The sequence below is a fragment of the Aulonocara stuartgranti genome (genome assembly GCF_965226115.1).
Source record: "Aulonocara stuartgranti genome assembly, chromosome: 2".
Lineage (NCBI taxonomy): Eukaryota > Metazoa > Chordata > Actinopteri > Cichliformes > Cichlidae > Aulonocara > Aulonocara stuartgranti.
The window spans coordinates 30,881,124-30,901,607 of NC_138940.1; the positions used below are offsets into that span (position 1 = coordinate 30,881,124).

Here is a 20,484-nt window from a genome sequence, read left to right on the forward strand (position 1 = left end):
GCCTGGGGCCAGATTTGTCTTGGCAATATGGAAAAACATCAGGGTGAGCTGGAAGCACAGTCCCACAAGTGCTGACTAATTGAGCAGTTTGTTTTTGCTCATAATACAATCTGCACTTCAGCTCTCAAATGTGAGACATTTAAAGCAGTGAGGGGACTTAATAATAAGTGCTAAACAAATTCAGAAATCTCATTTGCTCTTTTATTTTGTCCATTTTAAACAGTTTATGACAGCAGAAACGTGCTTCACCGCTGTTATCTGATAGCTACATTTATTTTTAGAGATTCATGCCTCGTGTTACAGCAGTCCTAAGTATTTTTAGTGGTTCAAAGACTAATCAGAATCCGACTCGTATGAGTAGCTATTAAACGAAATACAGCACTGTGTAAAGGTTTTGAGCCACTCCCTCATTTCTTCATATTTTGCTTCCAGTGAGCCAGATTTCATTATTTTCCAGGTGTTAGAAGGTCTTTCAAAGTTATTCTTTGAACATTGGCTGCTTTTCCTTCATTTTTCACCTGATCCCATTTGTTAAGCCACTTAACACAGACTTTTGACTCGTCCAAGCATGAAAAAGGTACCTAACCAAAAAAATGAACAAAGATAATACAATTTGACAAGCTTAAATCAGTAATTTTACACCAGCAAGGTGATTCCCAGAGAGCTGTTAATTAAAATTTTGCCATATTTCAGCATGCCGTGCAATATGTCTTCAAAAGAAATTAGGGAAACAGTATCTGAAGGAAAATAGGACAAAATCCAACAAAAACCTGATACAGGATCTGAGAGATGCATATGAAGTAGTTACAAATGTGTTACCTGGAACAGTAAATGACACTACTGACACTAACGATGTGATCATACAGTATATATATGTTTTCTTATTTTACAGTATTCTGTTGGTAGAGTTGCAGATAGTAGGACTTTTTCTAGTACAGACAGGAATTGAAAGCTTCTTTTGAAAAACTGCTGCATTACACCCGTTTGATCGCTTTCACCCCGACCTCTGGAATCTGAAGCCCCCTGTGTCTCATTTAGAGGACGGGGAGGGAGTGCAGACATGATCTGAGGTGGCTGGATGACCTGTTTATTTTGTTAGCTGTGTGCGTTGATGTGAAGCTGGATGTCAGGATGTGTGCGTGTGTGTCTGTGTGAGAGAGTTTTGTGTCCTGACTTATCATTGGACCTTGACTATCAATCCAGATAATCTGTGGACACTGAAGTGAGGATTACTGAGGATTTGTTCTGAGAAAAGTGAGCCTTACTTGAAGTTGTATTGTCTTAGCCTTTCTGCAGTCACTACGATAGAGCAGACACTGTGTGCCGGTGCAAAGAAGCTACTTTTATCCATCTGTGCAATGAAAGCCAAAGAGACAAGTCCTTCAAGGCTCCTAAAGCTTGAACGGGCAGAGAAAGAGTTTTGTGTACCAAACTAAGTGAAGGGGGCGGGGGATGTTTAAAAAAAAAAGACACAGGGGGTGTTTCTTGCCCCTCTCTCCCTTTTTTCTGTCCCTGTTGGTCTCCTTGGTCACACACATGCACACATACTCCTCGGAAACACACACACACACATACACACACACACAAAACCACTGACAAGGGCTCAGTCCTGCTATGGCCACCACTACCACAGAGGAAAGCTCTCCAGTCCCGACCACTGTAGCACCCCAGCAGCCTGACTTGGATGACAGCCTAAAACCAAACTCAGAGGCAGAAGCTGAGCTGGGCGAGACCCAGTGTGACAGAGAGGAAAAAGAGGATGAGGAACATGAAGAAGTGGGAAGAAGCTGTGATTCGGAGCAGGAGAATACAAAAGGGAAGAGTTTGGACTCAGAGTGGGTGGAGGAGAGGTTCAGGATCGATAGGAAGAAGCTGGAGACCATGTTGTATGGTGAGTTAAATGGGATTATCAATTTTTATGGATGGAACTGTCAGTGCTATGTGCCTGAACTTCTGGGCTTTCTTATCGACTTCATTCTCACAGTCTGCCTTGAACTCTACAACATCTGAATTTTGTGTTATTTTGAAACCTATCCTATCCTGTGCTCCTCATTGACCTTGTTATCTACCTGATCCCACGCGCCTCTGGGGGCCTCCAGCCGCCTGTGCCCTTGTTGTCGTCATCAGTAAACGCCATCCACTAAACCCCTGTTGCTGCATCATTGTGATTTATGACCTGCAATTGCTTATGCATTCGCAGGTCCTTTTGGCTATTATCATTCCCGTCTGTGAAGCAAAGGTAACTGCCTCTGTTAGTTATGGCTGCTTGGCGGGTTTATGACAAATGTCTCCCCTGTGTCGCCGGGGAAACTCTTTCTGACAGCGTGCCACCGCTGTAGACACAAGCTGATGTTTGCGCTTGATGGGAAAGTGCTTCAGCTCTGATAACCGCGGCTTGGTTTTTAATGCGCGCGCAGCTGGGACTTCTGCTTTTACTGCTGTTTGAGCAGCCTCAATCAGGCAGTAAACATCCCATCTCAACCCTTTAGGTAATAATCTGTCACACCGCATTCAGGCCTTCACACTGATTTTCGTACACCCCCCTCCCTCCCCTTGGTTTTGTACTTTAATTTTTTCTTCTTTTTGTTTGGGTAAAGTGGGAGGTATTTGCGTCAGCAAATGCCATTGATGTGATTAGTTGTCTCCAGGCTAATTTGTGGCTGCCTTTCCTAACCACCACCTTTTGCTCCACCCCATAGTGTTTTCTTCTCATTCCTCAGCTCTGGCCAGCGTAACCCGTAGTGATAAAAGGAGGGGGTTGAAGGCGTTCCTGGGGCTCCCCCTGAACCCTGTAAATGTCACCATGGAGCAATGGCCTTTTAAACTTGTTTATGTTCCCAGCAACCTCTTGTTCCACTGGCTTGACAAATTTCAGCCAAGTCAACATTGAAATGCAGACTTTGTGTTCACATGCGTCATATTGAACATTGCGTGGCGACCAATACAACCTGACAAATCTCTCTGCTGGGTTTTATTAGGGGTTTATTTTATCTTTATCTGCCTTGTTTTTACATTTGCCTACTTCTTCTTTCAGCTCCAAAGCATGAGGGTGTCGAGACGGGAGAGGAGTTTTTTGAGAGAGTAAGTGGCTCTACACACATTCAAACACTTTATTCATAAACCAAACAACTAATAATATTTGGCCATTTTCCTTTGTAAAAACCACTGACAGTGTAATCACTAGTGTTTTAAAGCCTCATGGTGAAATTTATCTTAGACCAGTGAAAACATCCCTGCTGCAGTTTTATTACTTGTTGGATGCTCTTCATTCAGTGATTACAGATTTTATGGTGGTGATAATTGGAGGTGGAGGCAGCTTTGTATCCTAAGATCTGCTGTGTTCTCTGAATGTGTGTGTTCTCATTGTATCTGTTACGATCTTTCCTGCATAGAGTGATAGCAGCTTCTTTGTTTCTCACTCTCTTCTATTGTCCGTGCTTTCACAGGTAATGAGAGAAACTAACACTCAGGTGAAATGGCCATCCAAACTGAAGATAGGAGCCAAATCAAAGAAAGGTGGCAAATTCTTCATGTTCCGTTCACACCAAAATCAGTGCTCTTTGTTTTGTGTTTTTCCCACAGCTTTGTGTGTGTGTGTGTGTGTGTGTGTGAACAGAGATTTATCATTTTCCATCTATTGTTTCTAGATCCACACGTGAAGGTGGAAGGGAAGAGAGCTAATGTCCTGGAAGCCAAAAGGAAGATACTAGAAGTGTTGGAAACCAGGGTGAGGTTGCTGGTGCCTTAAATTTACAATGTCAAGAATCCATAGAGGAATGTAAGCTTTTAATAAAAGTAGTTTTATGTTTTTTTTTTTTATGTTAAGGCCAGTATTGAACTGAAATCTGCTCAAATAACCAGTGTTTATATAAAACCAGGTAAACAAGGTGACTCTAAAAATGGACGTGGCCTATACGGAGCATTCTCATGTGATTGGAAAAGGCGGAGGAAATATCAAAAAAGTGATGGAGGTCACATCCTGTCATATTCATTTCCCTGACTCCAACCGTCACAATGCTACTGGAGAGAAAAGCAACCAGGTAGGTGGCATTTTAATTCCACTAACTGCTGCCACTATGACAGGAAACTGAAAACCAATTTGTTTACATGTTATTTATTTATTAATTACCAGGTCTCCATCGCTGGGCCCGTAGAAGGCGTAGAGGAAGCCAGGAGGAGGATAAGAGTGAGTTGTCAATGTGTAATTTGAGCAAACTGCACAGAATAGATTTTTATTTGTCTCAACACTCAATATTTTCACTCCTGTCAGACGGAAAGATCAATAGAGTGATTAAGAGGATGGCTGACACAAAAAGGACAGGTATATCTGTCAATGCACTGCCTGTCTTGTCTCTGTCTTTGTTTCTCTCCCACCTCTTCATTATCCCTCCCTTCTGTGTCTCCTTCTCATCGAACCCTTGCCCTTCTTATCCCAGGACCTCCAGCCGCTATCCTTGACCTTTGACCTGCCAGTGAGTCTTGTGCCCCAGGCTCTGCCAGATCCGGGTTCACCACTTATCCAGCAGGTAGTACAGACTCTGGGGGTCAGTGTGAGCTTCAGGGCCATGCCACCCCAGCCTCAAGCCCAGCCGCCCTTTTATGGAAGCTGCTGCACCGTCTGGGGTCTGCAGGGCAATGCAGATGTTGTAAAGGTTAGCATTAAAGATTAAGGAGACTACTGGGTAATGAGGTTTAAGTATCATGTCGTGACTATATATACCATCACCTCACAGAAGGCGACCTGCATCTTGATGGACCTCCTGCTGGGAGCAGAGGTTGCAGGCGGTATTGTCAACAGCCAGCTGGACGTCACCTCCCAGCAGCACCTATTCCTGCTGGGACAGAATGGCGCTCACTTCCTGAGCGTTATGCACCAGACCCAGACCCAGATCATCCTACCGGACCTCAGCGCCCCTCAGAGTCCTCCCTCGCTGCTCATTCAGGGCAGCCCTGATGGGGTTTGTCTGGCTAGGCAGCATCTCATGGTACAGCGGGGCTGTTTATTTTGTGTGCACATAACTGCTAAAAAACAATGCTGAGAAAACTTTGCTGCTTTTAATGTTTGACACTTTTACAATCTGTGTGATGTTTGCATATTTGTGTACACAATAGGACTGTCTGCCTGTGTGTTTGATGTTTGACATGCGTGAAGATGGGGAGGCCGATCCCTGTAAGCTAGCTCAGATGATGCGAAACCTTGGAGTCTTCATTAGCGTCAAGCCCAAAGTAAAACAGACCAGCAAGGTACATTTTACCTCGTGGCTCTGATGCTTATTGTTTGAGACACAACTGAAAAAAGAATGCTAATTTGATTGGGCTTTGTATTGATAAAAACTTGCCCTGAAATATTTCTTTGATTTTGAATGCAAAATATTCTCCCCTGTAGTTTTCTGCTGAGTTGAGTACTGATCTAAAAATCTGTGTTGGTTTATAATTGTCAGTCAGTTGTGGTGAAAGGTCTGGAAAGGAATATTTCCTGCCTCTATGAGGCCCGCCGTCTACTCCTGGGGCTGGATTCCTCTGAGACTGTTAAGATAGCTGAAATGACCCCTGGCTCTCTGCTACCTGGCAGTGGGCTGACCAATTACTGGCTCAATATGTTGCTGCAGCAGCTTCGCCTGTCTGAACAGGGTGAGAGCATTAACACATGTGATTTGTTTTTGCAATCAGAATAATTCTTTTTAAAATTTTTCTGCTTCATACTGATTCATTCATATCACCCTTCTTCTTGATGATCAGGCCCCGTGCCTGTTCCTGCTACAGAGATGCCGAACGGTACAAAGCCACGTCCCTCACCTCCACCAGGCCTCACCTCTCCCACTGAGGAGGGTAGGGTAGGGCCGAAGGGAACAGATGGTCGACCTCTGGAGAAGGTGTTTCACTGTTAATGTTCAAAATGACAAAACACAATGGGAAATTCTTCTGAAACTTTCCAATTCTCTTTTTCAGATTCTGGAAAATGAGGACCAGTTTGGTCAGCATGAGAGCTCTGAGTGTGTGGCGATGTCATCGTCTGAGACGTGTGACGCTTTGAAGAGCAGCATCAGCAGGATCGGACTGAATGGTCGGAGGGGGAGCCTTCAGGGTCCTGAAATTGCCAAGGTTTTCAGCCAGGGCAGGCGCCATTCAACAGGGCAGGTGTTAACATACAGGTGAGCGTTTTGCAGGTACACACACCTACTCTCTGATGACTCTTCATAATCTTTAAAGTCTTAACTTCTGGAAAATTCTTTTGTTGTTGTTTATACTTGCTCTACTTTGGTTTCTGTTTGATTTGATATAAATCAGCTCTACAGAGCGTGCAGTTTTAATGATGCAGCTCACATTTAACACACTCTATATTTAAACTGCACGATGACACTTTGAAAGAACTGCTGCAGCCAGGTGAAAGAAAGAGTTAGTAAGAACTCAAAGATTGCACAGAGCCATCACAGTTTCACCTAACCTTGCGTGCGTGTGTGTGTGTGTGTGCGCGCGCGCGTGTGTTCCTCCTGACTGTGCCAGACTGCTGAACGCAGACACTGAGGGGGGGAGGAGTGAGCGGAGGAACAGCCTGAGGAGAGATGTGACTCTGGCTCAAAATGTTCGCGCTGACTCATTCAAGGCTGAGGTGAGAAAAACAGGAGCTGCAGGTTTCTTCCTTGCTTGTTTCTTCACGAAGTTATGTACAGATCTGTGGCAGACATTTTGGTCACGGATGATGCTCAGTGGACAGATAATCACATCTCTGTAGGACAGTGGATGAGCGAACGCTGAAAATGTCACGTTAAACTGAAAATGGGAAGATCATTTTCTTTGTCACGGTCTATAATCTATTGATTTGCAGTTTGATTTTGAAAATTGGGTTCTCTCTTTGTTGGTCTCCCCTCTTATTTTTCTCCCATCTCACATACGCAAAGGTTATGCAAAGAAGGATTAACAAGTTTACTGCCACGGCAGCAGGACGTGTTTTCTTATGCAAGTGTTTGTTCCTGCTGTAAATTAGGTTCCCGCTATCCTCCCATCTCTCAGTAACCAAAGAAAAAAATTCAATTTCATGCATTATTTACCTACTCCATTTCCTGTTTGTACTTTGTAGGATTATGACTATGAAAAGAAGAAACTGCTGGCAACCAGAGGTTAGTCCTCCTAAATGTTTAATATTTCTTCCTGTCTTGCTGCGGTTTCAGAAACGTTCTGCAACAATGATTAGCACTGCTAAGCAAGCGTTCCTTCTTTTTTATTGATTCACAGTTGCTGTTCTGCAGATAGTTGCATGAAAATAGATTTTGGTGAAGTATATTGTTGTTTTGCTCATCAGCACACTTTTTTGTTTTGTTTTCGGAGCTGAACAGGAGCAGGAATAATTTAGTTTTGCTGGTAACAATCACATGTTTTGCTCACATCATTGCTGGGAAAATACTTAATGTCAGTGGATTAAGCCAGATGAAGTAGGCTTTTAAGTTTATTCAAGCATGCTATAGGGGAGACACATTAATATCCCAAGCAGAAGTAGGGATTTGATAAAGGGGTCCCATTTCCGCAGTGTTCACTGCCAAGACAACTGATGAAGGGGGCCTGTTTATGGGCTGCAGTGTGCCAAAGTTATAATAGAGTAGCACTGGCACTCCCACTTAATTCACCAGGGGTAGATACACAATGCAGACAACCCACGCACACATGCATCCAGGAATGGTGCGTGTGCTCTCATACACAAGCGTGCGTGGACACACACGTAGCATCCCTCACGCAGAATGAGAGATACTGAAGAGATCTGCAGCCAAATGGTACCAAATTCCCTCAGTGTTCCTTTATGGGATTATGAATTAGCAGTTTGAATGGGCCATCTGCCTCACAGCCATTAAGACACCCGTATGCCAGGATATGAATGGGACATTTACGCCACAAATACACACAAAGACACCCGAATGAAAACCTACCAGTAATAATCCTGTTGATATTGCACTCTTTATGGAGTACTGTTGCAGTTTTTATCACACATTCACACATGGAAGAGGCCCAGGGTCACTTGTTTGTCGATTGAATGCGTATGCCAGTCTAAGTCTTAGCGCTCAGAGTTTTATTAAGTATGCCACATGCTGGCAAGAGAAGTAACACTGTTCGTGATTCATTATTTAACACATGAACCCAGCCTGCTCACATCAGAGTACCAAAGAAGACGTGGAAAACCTGCAAAGCATTTTTATGATAGACAGACTGCGGATATGAGTATTGATGCTTGCTGCAAAATCCATTTATGTGAATTTAAAGCTGTAAAGCTTTCTGAAAGTGTTTCCTTATTCACTTCTTTTGCCACAGCACTACTACAGTCAGACTTTCCGCATTGAACATGCAACGTGCTGCATTTATGTGAAAGCTGGCAATCAGATTTCAGACAACATCACAGACGGTAATGCTTTTGATACCAGTTGGTCCCAAAGTCACATTTTCTAACTCTGTGTTTATGTGTATTTATGTTAGCCATGCAGAGGAAGCCTATAGTCACAGAGGTCCGCACGCCCACAGACACGTGGAGTGGCCTTGGCTTCTCCAAGTCTATGCCAGCCGAGGCTGTAAAAGAGCTTCGCAACATCAGCAGACGCAACTACAAACCCTACCTGAGCACCGGTAATAACCAGCAACAGGTACAGATGAGCCTACTGCTTACTTAAAAGCTGAAAAAATGGTCTCACAGATTAACATTTTGAGTTTTCGTTCAAAGTTATAGGTAGAGTTCATGATTTATAGGTACAGCTACTTTTGTTGGACTGAATTCAGTTGAAGCTTTTACTGCAGTGCAGTGAAACAAGCGCTGCCACAGTGGCCCTCTAACACAGTCTCATTTATTGGTTTTGCCCCCTAACAGTCTCGGGCATTTATCTCACTGTGTGGTAAGCACTGCCAATTTGTACGCTCAATTACCTGGAGTCTGATACCATCAGTGTGGTCAACACAGGCACTCTTTGGCAACCTGTTTACCTGAGCTGGTTCAGCTCATCTCTCCTGCTCTTTTAAAGCCTTTTGAATAGCTGCTCTCTGACTGCCCACTGGCCATTGATGTAGAAGCAGACTCACTTAGGATAATGAAAGCAAGAGGCATTTCTCCAATGAGTTCAATTTTCCTCTGAGACCCAGGCAACTGGGAGGAAGCATTTGCTATGCCCGCTGCATTGATAGATTCGAGTGAAGGACTTTTACTGTCACAGATCAGCCCACAGTGGCAAATAAGCTGGTTTAGAGACACGCTAAATGGATTTGGCTAAATCCTTGGATCTACAGGCATTAGAAAGTTTATGGCCACTTGCAGCTATTTGTCTCTGGGACAGAGACAGGGGAGAGATGACAGTAGGGCATGGTGGCAAAATGACACGATGATGCTATTGTGCAAAACGCTGTCAGAAGAAAGCAACATTAGCCTGTATAAGGGAACTTATTATAGATTCCCATATTTTCAGTTTGGATACAAGAACAGCAGTAACATCCACCTGGTTTTCAAACCTGTCAGACAAAGTGTCAGAGCAATACAAGAAAAAAAAACAGACCCAGTAAAAGATAAATAAGGAATATCTTTAACCTTGCATCATGCAAAGTTAATAGAGTCCAAGAGCAAAAATAGGTCCACTTTAATGCTGTTACTATCTCCTTCTAGTCTTGGGCTGCTCAGACAGGAAAGGTGGCTAATGGAAGCGACTCTGAGAACTGGAGGGACAGACGTGGATCCACATCTTCATCCCAGCCCATCTCTTCCTCTTCGTCCTCATCCTCATCTTCCCCATCCTCACCTCTGACTACTTTCTCCTCATCATCCTCTTTTCCTGCATTTGCCTCCTCAATGAACCGCAGTAGAAGCGACAAGCCCTGTAAGTCTGACCTCTGTGCACTCAGCTAAACAGAGATCACCTGCTCCCTGCTGCGTTTAACCTTTTCCTCTAAACTTTGGCCTCCGGTGTTCAGCGGAGAGCTTTGCGAGCAATGGCAGCAGCTACTTCGAAAGTGTGTGCTCACAGAGGAGGGGGTCGACCTGCAGTCAGCGGAGCCCCAGCCCCCACTTGACAGATGACCTGCCCGAGCTGCTCGGCCAGCTGGGCCTGCTCAAATACATCGATGTGTTTGAACAGCAAGAGGTAAACTCACACACAGAGTCGCACTTGATCATTTTTTGAAATCACTTTTTTTTTCATTCAGCTTGCAAACACAAGCCGAAAGAGTTAATGCATTATAAATGAGCATCATGATGCAACTTCGGTCTACACTCCTCTAGATCGACTATCAGACATTCCTCACTCTGTCTGATGAAGATCTGAAGGAAGTGGGTGTATCTACCTTTGGAGCAAGGCGCAAGATGTTATTAGCAATCTCAGGTGAATCTCTGAAGCCTCAGCCGGGATTTATGCCGTATCCGCTTCTCTCTCTGTTTTGGCAGTATGCTGTGCTCCTCTCCTCTTGTAAAATTGATTATTTTTCCTCTGATACAGAACTGAACAAAATCAAGAGGAGGCTCTCGGATACACCTGCTGTGAAGTCTGGCTACCTGGAAGGTGGTGCTAGTGGTAGACTTCCACGAATCATGGATGTGGAAGCTGCAGCTCAGAGTAACCGCTGGTGAGGGAAGACGCCAAATATGTGGAGATATTCTAATGGGAAAATATACAACAATGATGATGCCAGTGCAAAAGTCTTACTAGCTCATTTACTACAAAGGGAGAGGTGCGAGATTATCCTGAGAAACTACAAAAATTATGTAAAACATTTAAACAGGGTGCCTTTCTTCTACAGCGTAACCCAAAGCTTTTTTTATATAATAATTCAAAACAAGGAGGCTTTCCATCCAAAACTCAGTTATGACAAGAAACGAACTACACAAAGCACACAGGAACAGGAGAAAATGTTGATTTTTTTTTTTGTCATAAAGTGCCTTTCTTATGCAAACTCTATATTTTGACCATATTAACCACAATCTTTATGCAACTGTAACATTTACCCAAGAAAAAAAACATGTCATAGTGATGATAATTAAAAGGTTGCTGTAAAAGACTGTTTTCTTTTATGAGAGTGAAAAAATAGTGAATGACATATTTAAAAAAAAAAACACAACACGTCTATGGCCGGACTCAGTTATGTGTTCAACGCCTTAAATTGATAACCTCCTATGTCATCAGTGGAAATGTGTGAGGCAAGTAAAAACTGGGAGCAGACCACAAGAGGGCACTAGTGTCACACACAGTCTTCTTTTTACAAATTACACATTTGTGCTGCATGGAAAATAATGTCATTTGTTTCAAAGTGACAGCAGCATCACAGCTCCTGCTGGACAAGGTGGGGTTTGGTTTTGAATTATACAGGGCCTAGTATCAGATAAGACAAATGATTTAGAAACCATAAATACATTTATTTGTTTGAGGGTAATATGAAACTCCTATTATAGTGGTTTGCATCTTCTGACTTCTCGACAAAGAGTTTCAATTCGTTTTATCGCTACTCCCTGGAATGAAGCCAGTGCAGCCACTTTTTGCTACCTGTTAATATTATCTGCAGAAGGCTGCATGCAGCAAAATACGTGCCATCAGGGAGAGGGCGCTGACAGAAATGTGCAAATTTGGAATAGCAGTGCTGCTTATCACATGGAATTGAATGGGCCAAGATAGCTCCACTGGAGGGCATGAAGGGGTCTGATCTGTCTCGAGGCTCGACAAGCTGGTTGGTACAGTGGCAGCCAAGCATGAAAGAGAGCGTGAGTGCGATTGGTGGGCTGTGACAGATTAGGGGGAGATGATCCCTACTTATTACAATGTGTCTGCCAATTACATAGGCAGGCTTTAGACTGGTGATCCTCAAATCTGGTCCTTGGGCTCTGGAGGGATGCTGAATTTCTGTCCTGTCAGGTAGTTATTTGCAGTCCCCTGGGGTTGTGAGCGTGAATTGGTCCTTGATCACACAGCTAGAATGAAAACAACCTGGAAAAAAAATGAGCAGTGCTCTCATTCCTTGGAGATCCACTTTGACTTTTAACATGTAAAGTGGCAATCTTGACTTATGGCCCAGTTAAATATGTAAAATGAAGGTATGAGTGACTCCAATAGCAGCTTGCCCACTTTAGAGAAGTCTGGTTTAGTACTGGACTTAGCTTGTCGATATTAATAACTTGTAGTATACCCTGCAGCTTTTAAATGGAAGCCCATGGATTTAACTGACGTGTATGTAGGGAACCTGATACCAACAAACAATCTAATTATTTCAGTATGAATGCATTCAAACATCACCACATCTTCATAAGCATCTCATCAATGAAACTACATGCATGGTGCTACATACAATCAGCTTCCTGTCATATTTTCCCCAGTGGGAAACTCCAAAACTGTGCAAATGACCTTTAAAACTACCAGTCTTTATTGTTACCAACACATACATGGCAAAAGATGGTGACTTATTAACCTGTGCTTGAGCCATGATGGCAGCTTTATCTGTTTTCTTCACAGCCATTAGATAAAGACAGAATGTAGGAATGCATCTGTGCCGCACTAGTGAGTTTCATAAAGTGGAGCAAATCCACATGTAGGACATTGTCTCCAAATGTGGGATGAGGGAAGAAAAATGCTGTGTAGTCCTACATAAATGATGACCCCTTGTCACTGTGGATCAGTCACATGGCCATTTACTGAATACATCTTGTGTGAATGTATGTATACGGGAAGCAGTTTTGGAAAATATGCTTTGTTACATTTTTGCCAAGTGTTAAATAACAATCTTTCAACTTCAATGTGAATCTCCATGCAAGCATCTTAATAAAAATTCACTAACAGAAAAACTACATGAAGAAACAAAGTATAGGTATAACATAAGGTTTTATGTGTTGGACAAGATCCTGACTAAAAGAAATTCCTTTTTTTGCTTTAACTCTTTAACTCCACCCAGGAGCTTGATTTCCATACGATAACTGCAGCCAACTGCATAAAGCCCCACTTGTGGCCATCACCGGTCTCTATGGAGACGCTGGGTGGATACGAGGATCCACCCAACAGGAAAAGTCATTTGGGGATAATAAAGAAGCAGCCAATAGAGAAACGAAACAGAGCAGTGAAGTGCCCTGAGGATAGAATGCAACCAAGCTTTCCCTTTTCTGAGATGAAGACAGAGCTCACTACAAGAGGAGTGAGTTTCAGTGGGAAAGCAGAAGAAAACAGAAACAATAATGAGACAGCATGTGAGTGGCTGAATGTGAGCCGTGGTGTGCAGTACACCACGTTAGCTGAAGTTCCTAAACAACCTTCCGTGTGTTCAAAATATCCATCATACTCCTGAACCCAGTGATACTTTGTCTGATTACTCCTTTTAGTAAAATGGCATCTGCACGAGTTGGAGTTCTGTTGCAGGTGGCTGGACGAACCCATGCTGTGACAAAAATTTCATAACAAAGATACCGAGATGTCTTCAAGCAAAAGCACAGAGTGAGAGGAAAGATGAAGAAAACAAGCCGATTTCACCTTAATTCTGAATAAACAAACCATTTCCTCCTTAAACATCACTCTGAATAACAGAAATTAAACACTTTATGTAACGGCTCTAAAGAGGAAGAGATGTTTTTCTGAAACTGCAAGGTCTTTCTCCTGAAGACAGACAAGCATGGCCTTGGTGCCACAGATGCTTAAGTAGATGCATTCCTACTTATGACTATATTTAAAGGTTTTCTTGGAGACCTTACCAAGGAGAGGAATCCCTGCATACAGGCAAGCTGTTTTGCATTTTATGTGAAAAAAATTAGCTATTATAATGCTATTTATTTGTAATAGGAATTTGAGCAAAATGTATTTTCGTTTTCTTTATGATTTGATAGACTGTGTTATCACTAGGGCGATCGTGGCTCAAGAGTTGGGCGTTCGCCTTGTAATCAGAAGGTTGCCGGTTCGAGCCCCGGCTTGGACAGCCCAGTTGTTATGTCCTTGGGCAAGACACTTCACCTACCGCCTACTAGCCGATGGCGCGATATGGCAGACTCGCTTCTGTCAGTCTGCCCTGCCCTGTTGTAGCAGGTGGTTCGTCCAGCCACCTGCTACAACTGTAGCTTGCCTCCACCAGTGTGTGAATGGGTGGATGACTGGGTGTGTAAAGTGCTTTGGGGTCCCTAGGGGGATCTAGTAAAAAGCGCTATACAAATACAGACCATTTACCACTAATTATTATTAAGGCTCCAGTGAAAGGAATAGCTGAGAGCCATATAGCACTGCAACTGGGAATATAGGCGGATACAGTAAAGACACAAGAAGCAGACATTTTCTTTCCAACTTTTCTCATGTAGCCTGATGACAGCAGAAGACGCACGAGCCAGGGTCCCAGAATCGGGTGATTATACACCCTCCACAGCTTCCAGCATAATTTGATGCACATAGTTAAGCCCATTGTCTATTCTGTGTGACAGAGAGTCCTGTGAACTGCTGAATAGGCTTTTTCAAGCCAGAAGATTCAGTTGTCCTTTTAGCTTCTGATTGTTGCTACAATGTGTTTTCAAAGTGCTGCGCAGGCTGTTTCAAGCCAGTGGGGTCAGCTGTCCCATTAGCCACTGATATTACAAAAACACTCATTAAGCTTTTATGTTCTTATGGGCACCGCTAGCTTTGTGATTCTCCTCTCTCAAAGGCAAGTGATAAGAGTATTTTCTGCAGCTACCATTTATGTCTGCTTCTAACAGGGACGACGCTTTCTCAAGGTTGGAAAAGGTCAGTATTGATGGAGGGCTTTGATTGTAATACTGCAGCGAAATCCGGGCTTTGGAAAAAAAATAAAAAATCTTATGCAAATGTGTTTGTGGTTTCAAAGAGAGGCAAGAGATGTGTTTTTATTCATCATTTTTTTTTTATCACGATTTTGTGAAATGAGATGAAACACATGACGTCCTGCCTAAAAGGTTTCATCACGGGGGAGCAAGAGACACATGGACGCAGACCTGTAAGGTTCAAAAGACACCCAAAGTGCCACTTTACTTAAATTCTCAAAGTTACAAATAAAAGTTCACGTAGTTGACATGGTGAAGATTTCAATTTCAAATCACTGAACATATCCAACGCTTTGACGCACAACTGAGCCTCTTCTTCTGCATGACTTCGTGTGTCCTCCCAGCTCAGGAGCAGCTTAGTGTCCATGCGCAGTCAAAAATCCTCAGCAGCCCTATTGACCAATTAGTAGAAGAATAGCTGGCTGAGAACCAACCGATTTGGACTGTAGGTTTTGCAGTTTGCTTTTCTTAACTGCTATCACACTTTGCAATGCAACTTCCTACCTCCTGAGATTGGGAGAAGAACCAAAAAGACACTAGACAGCATCAACATAGCAACAAAGTATTGTAGCAGCCAAATAGGCATCACTTTCTGTTTGAGATGCATAGAGCTAGACCTGGCCAGGTAAATCTCTCTTTTATAGAAACACGATGAGAAACATGCAACAACAACGACAATACATCATTAATCTCATTGTTTCCTGGGCTTCCTGGAACATTCAAGATCAACAAATATTTTACAATCCTCCTTAAAACAACAGAGAGAGAGTGAGAGAGAGAGGGAGAAGGAGCATCTCAGAGCCTTAAACTGTGGCAGCAATTTGCAGAAACATCATTGAACACCAGAAGGAGCCCGACGGTGGAACACACAATATGAAAATGAGCCGCTGATGGAGCAACAGGGAAGGTAGTCCATAGCCTGGCCTCCCTTAAGGAAACATATTTACATCCAATACATCAGCTAACATATCTGGGCTCATAGACTGACCAGAGATTCTGACATGGACATACAATGATAGGAGAAAGGGAGAACGACTGAAAGAAGATGGAACGAGTGACAGAGATAATAGAGTCCCTGTTAGAAGGTGTTTACGATCACAGGTTTGGGGGAACGTGGAGGCAGAAAGTGGACAGCTCGAGCAGAATTCTAAAAGGGGCTTGACAGTTGTTGAAATCTAATAGTCTCTCTATTTTCTGTCTGAGGACAGAGTGAAACGCTTGAAAATGAAGAGGTCAGATGAGGTTCACTGAAGAGAGAGATTTGGATGAGAGACAGAGATTGCAGTAGCAGGTTGAGGGGCCAGGAGATGGACTGCTGCCAAGGTAACTGGAGGAAGAGACATTGGAATGGCTTTAGATCTGTGCTGAGTTAACGGAGTTTCCTGGTCAGCTGATGGCAAAGGAAAATGGAGCGGAGCTACCAAACGTAGCCGATTTCGTCATCCTTGTCCTCTTCCTCGTCCTCGTCGTCCTCGATGGTCCCTCGGGGATGGATGCGGCCCCGTCTCTTCTTCTGCCGGCTCCGACCGGTCTGTGATGGCTCCTCTTCTTGATCGTCGAGGAGTATGACCGCACCGCCGCTGCCAAAATCCCCCGATGTCTCCTGATCCTCATCTGTAGAGAGAGAAAAACATAATAAAGAGATTACACAGATATCCCCAGATTAACATTAATTATGATATATTAATGATTTCCCAGATTATAAATTCTTTGCCAGTGGGCTCCCTGAAACTTGAAAGCCTACTGGAAGTAACCCTTCCAGCACTTTTCTGAACTGACAGGTTTCTGTCATATTTAAGGCCTGCTTACATAACAAAATTAGTGGGTTTGCTTCGGCAGTTAGCAAGGGTGGTCTACGCTTCTGCAGCTACCTTTGGAAAAACCCGGAAACTATGCTAATAGTCATCAAACCACATCTTTATTGATATATACAGAGGTGTCAAGACTTTCATTAGAGGGCACAGGAGGTCATGATGCAAAACAAAACATTCAGTGTAACACTTCACCCCCAAAGACCTTCAGAACTAATTCCACTCTCATTAGCTCCAGCCTTATTTTGTTTTGCACTAATTGCTAATGTTAGCAATTAGCCTGGGTGTAAACTCTTGAAATAGGGCACAGAATCAGAGTAGGCCATCATGAGCTAACTCTTTCCCTAACCAATACATTCTTTTCAGGGGAGCAAATAATCTACTAGAAAAAATAAATGAAAAAACAACAACTTTTGCATTCTGTTGATTTACCCAACAAACAACATGCGGCTACAGGGAGTTGATTATACTGGATGGTTTTAGTGGTGTTTGGTTAATGGGAGGCTAATGCTGAATCCAGTGGAGCTACAGTGTGAACAGGAGTCATTATCAGCTTCTGCCTCGAGCATTTTTTGAAGCTCGAACTTCAAATTAGTCTGTGTTCAAAACAGCCTATTTACACCTGGGTACAACTGCGCTGTGGTTGAGTGGCACTTACGCTGTTAAAATCAGTTTGGTGTCCTTGTGTTCAGGCTATTGAGTGGAGAGCTGCTGCATTGCTACCTGTTTGTTCTACGCAGGCCAGAATGGGAGAACTCCAGGCAACCCCTGCCTCAGGCCACTCAGCCAGAGTTAGATGAGCTTGTTAGGACTGGTGTTGTCTACGCGTGTGCATGTGTGCATGTGTGCATGGAGGCTGGATGGACATCAATACTGGAACCTGCATTTACTGGTTTTCGACTAGACTGGCATCCGTGCGAGGTGCAATCTGCCAGTGAGTTGGCTGTTTGATTGGTAATTAGTATGTCTGCCTGGATTCTTTCCTCCTAATTATTGTTCTTTTTTCCACAGTGCAATTGATTTGTAGCAAAGTGCTTTTATTGGCTTTTTGACCATTTCATTTGAATTTCCATGGCTGACTTGTTAGGTATCACTATAACATGTCAAAAAACTTAATCTTGTATATTCTTTGTCAAAATATAATGCAATAGGCAGTAGTTTATTTGTTTATTCTCCCCTGTGAGGTACGCCTCAGCACTGCTTCAAATTCATATTCATAACAGATCTTTTGACATTGCTCCCTGCTGACAAGTGTGACAAATTTTCTGTCTTGACTTGCAAGATGCTGGTGTTTTATCAGAGGTACACGAGCAGGATATCAGAGGCAGATAGAATCAGGCATATTAGAAACAGCTGAATTGGCTCCAGAGGCATGCCTAATGTTATCTATTTCCTAAATGATAACTGATCCATAGATACCGGTACAGATAGAGACACACGGGGAGAATTACTGAGCAAAGAAAGAGAACAAAGTTGCAGCTGCAGTGCTCTCTGTGTTTCAGTGTTGTAAAGAAGAGATCGGCAGGCTTTCTAATTTGTAGAAGATTACAAATGAAACAAAAAAGACAGATGTTCAAGCAGACAACGTGGATCAAAGCACTAACACAGAAAGAAGGTCAGAGAAATGGAGGAATAACAGAGCAAACTGAAGAATATCTACATGTGTGGCTTGGTCTTACCACAGTTGGGATTGCCTTGTTTTCTAGAGCCAGCTATCTCGTTGCCATATTTGTCCACACACCAACACTGGCCAGTGCTGCCGTGACACTGAGTTGGTTTGAAGTAGCCCTCGTCAGTACAACGGGGAATATAAGTGCCTGGAGACGAGCAAAGAAAAGCAGGAGGAAATGAGAAGGAATGACGAAAAGTCACAGAAAGTTATAGAAAGCTGCTGGAACGGTTAAACAGACAAAAATTAAAAATAAAATCTGAGCATATAATGCAAACTCTGCTCAGCAGAGGTTACATGTACACATCCTCAACTTGCAGCAAAGGTTCTTGTGTATTCACACAGGGAGGGAGATCAACAATCAATTACTGCTGTGAAGGTTGCAGACAGGAACCATACATTCTGCTTAAGGAAAAGCAGTCGCTTGATAACACACATCCACAAACGCACACACCTATTTTCTCTTACCTTCATTTGACCCTGTCCCAGCTCGTTTTTCAAGCTGTTTTGTAGTGAGCTGAAACACTACACGATCTGCTCAATGGGTACAGATGACATGTGTACAAAGTGCCTGGATGTGCTTTATAGTGCTGGTGCAATATCTCCTTTTTTCCCCTACTCGAAAATATTTATTAAAAGAAATCCAACTGCCATTTCACTCTGTGGTCGTGAGTTTTCCTCCAAGGGCATTTAAAGGAGCGAGCAACTGACAGCTGCCACTTCAGACTGACCTATGAGGCTCTTTCTTCGACTTTGACTCTGGATCCTGCTCTTCTCAGTTTGACAAGGCAGTCCTACAACAACAGAAGAAAGTCAGTATCATTAAATTGAAAACTGAAACAGCTCTAGTTGTATCTTAGATTATAGTTAATAATCACTCAAACCTGTTTCCCTCCACTAACAGCTTAGTGACATATTATACTGGAGACATCCTCCTTTGCTATCAGGCTCAATACCCATTATCCTTACATTCACTATTGATTTACAGTCCTTGAATGACGTGACTATTTATCCTTCTTAATACATTATTAATTAAAAACATGTTTTTATTAGTACTCCATTACTAACATTTAGTTCATTACATTATATCAGAACTACTGTAACTGGTCTTAAATGAGGTAATGCAGGCAACTCGTATCTGTGTCACTTAAGCTTTCTTTCCTTCCTTACTTATTCATATGTTCCCTCCTTCTTTTATCCCTTTATCTTTCATCCCCCTTTCCTCACCATCGGGCTTCTGGAAACAGTAGCACCACTCGTTATTAGAAAGCTTGCCATCCTTGAACGAATCACAGGAGTTGAAGAGAGGCTTCATGCACAGTTCATACTTGTCAAGGTAGATGGCACTCAGCTCCGACTGGTCCAGGAGTAGGTCAAAGTTCATGTCTAGCTTGTTGAACATCCAGCCCAGTGAGTCCTTACAAATGGGCAGGATGCTTGTATCAAAGTCTAGAGAAGAAAAAATGGAGACGCAAAAAAGAAAAAAAGGAAAAAAAAATCACATCTGATACTGCAGAACATGTCCAAGTCACCGACATTTCCTTTTTTTAAAGTAACACACTGAGTTTCGAGTTCGAGTATGTGCGCAAGAGTGTTTTCAGCGGCAGAGAGCTGAGATGTGTTCAGACTAGAGATGGCACGATACCACTTTTTATGTCCGATACCGATATCTTAAATTTGGATATCGTCCGATACCGATATAGTGTGTTTTTTAATAAATAAAACTTTTTTTAAAATATCTTGCTGCATTTTGTATAAGTTCAAACTCAAAAAAAACCCCACTAAAGCTATTCTGTTATACCTGTATGCAAAAAATACACTGCACCCAAAATATTTCATAGTTCAGCAATACTGATCAATCTAATAAACTTAAACCTACTTCATCCTTCCTATTCTGGTATTTTAAAGAGTAAGCAACCTAACTAATAGGGTTGCAAACTCCCAGCAAAAAAATAAAAAATAGGGAACCACCCTCCACCTCATGATGCTTAATCGACGTAATCAACTTTAATTTGATGCAGTGTGAAAAAAAATGCACAGAAATCAATTATTTTTCAAGAATAATTAAAGAGATTCAACATCTTTCTTCAACAGAATTGCAGACTGCACAGATGGTATCTTCCCAAAGGAAAAAGTACTATAGCTTACTAGGGTATATTAGACTTAATAGTTACTATATACAGTAATGGACTTCTATACTTTTTACATCAGATTAAAACTTTGGGTGTAAGATTCAGATAATTAATTATTAAAAGCTA

General features: G+C 42.6%; 2 protein-coding genes across 3 annotated transcripts in view; one reads left to right on the top strand and one right to left on the bottom strand.

Annotated features, from left to right (window-relative positions):
* Window positions 1–1,565: 1,565 nt before the first annotated feature.
* On the top strand, window positions 1,566–10,954 carry bicc2 (bicaudal C homolog 2). Its single transcript, XM_082504132.1, has 19 exons — window positions 1,566–1,891; window positions 3,035–3,081; window positions 3,447–3,516; window positions 3,648–3,727; window positions 3,879–4,040; window positions 4,133–4,186; window positions 4,437–4,652; window positions 4,734–4,985; window positions 5,113–5,244; window positions 5,442–5,631; window positions 5,740–5,873; window positions 5,950–6,152; window positions 6,505–6,610; window positions 7,079–7,118; window positions 8,461–8,624; window positions 9,629–9,839; window positions 9,934–10,103; window positions 10,241–10,340; window positions 10,455–10,954. Exons 1-19 carry the CDS (start codon window positions 1,615–1,617, stop codon window positions 10,583–10,585), a joined length of 2,739 nt encoding a protein of 912 aa, XP_082360258.1. The 5' UTR covers window positions 1,566–1,614; the 3' UTR covers window positions 10,586–10,954.
* Window positions 10,955–14,920: 3,966 nt separating this feature from the next.
* spock1 (SPARC (osteonectin), cwcv and kazal like domains proteoglycan 1) overlaps window positions 14,921–20,484 on the bottom strand; it is a 122,774-nt gene continuing 117,210 nt past the window's right edge. For both annotated transcript variants that reach the window (XM_082504155.1, XM_082504154.1), the window contains exons 9-12: window positions 19,454–19,675; window positions 18,958–19,020; window positions 18,237–18,374; window positions 14,921–16,360 (exon numbers count right to left, since the gene is read on the bottom strand). In XM_082504155.1, coding sequence (XP_082360281.1) covers window positions 16,164–16,360; window positions 18,237–18,374; window positions 18,958–19,020; window positions 19,454–19,675 — 620 coding nt within the window. In that variant the 3' untranslated portion in view covers window positions 14,921–16,163. The remainder of the gene's footprint in view (window positions 16,361–18,236; window positions 18,375–18,957; window positions 19,021–19,453; window positions 19,676–20,484) is intronic.

Excerpts from the sequence above, each read along its gene's own strand:
- bicc2 (XM_082504132.1), top strand. The coding sequence starts at position 1,615 with ATGGCCACCACTACCACAGAGGAAAGCTCTCCAGTCCCGACCACTGTA. Across the intron at positions 3,082-3,446 it reads GAGAGGAGTTTTTTGAGAGA|GTAATGAGAGAAACTAACAC; the intron begins GTAAGTGGCTCT and ends GTGCTTTCACAG. Across the intron at positions 3,728-3,878 it reads TAGAAGTGTTGGAAACCAGG|GTAAACAAGGTGACTCTAAA; the intron begins GTGAGGTTGCTG and ends ATATAAAACCAG.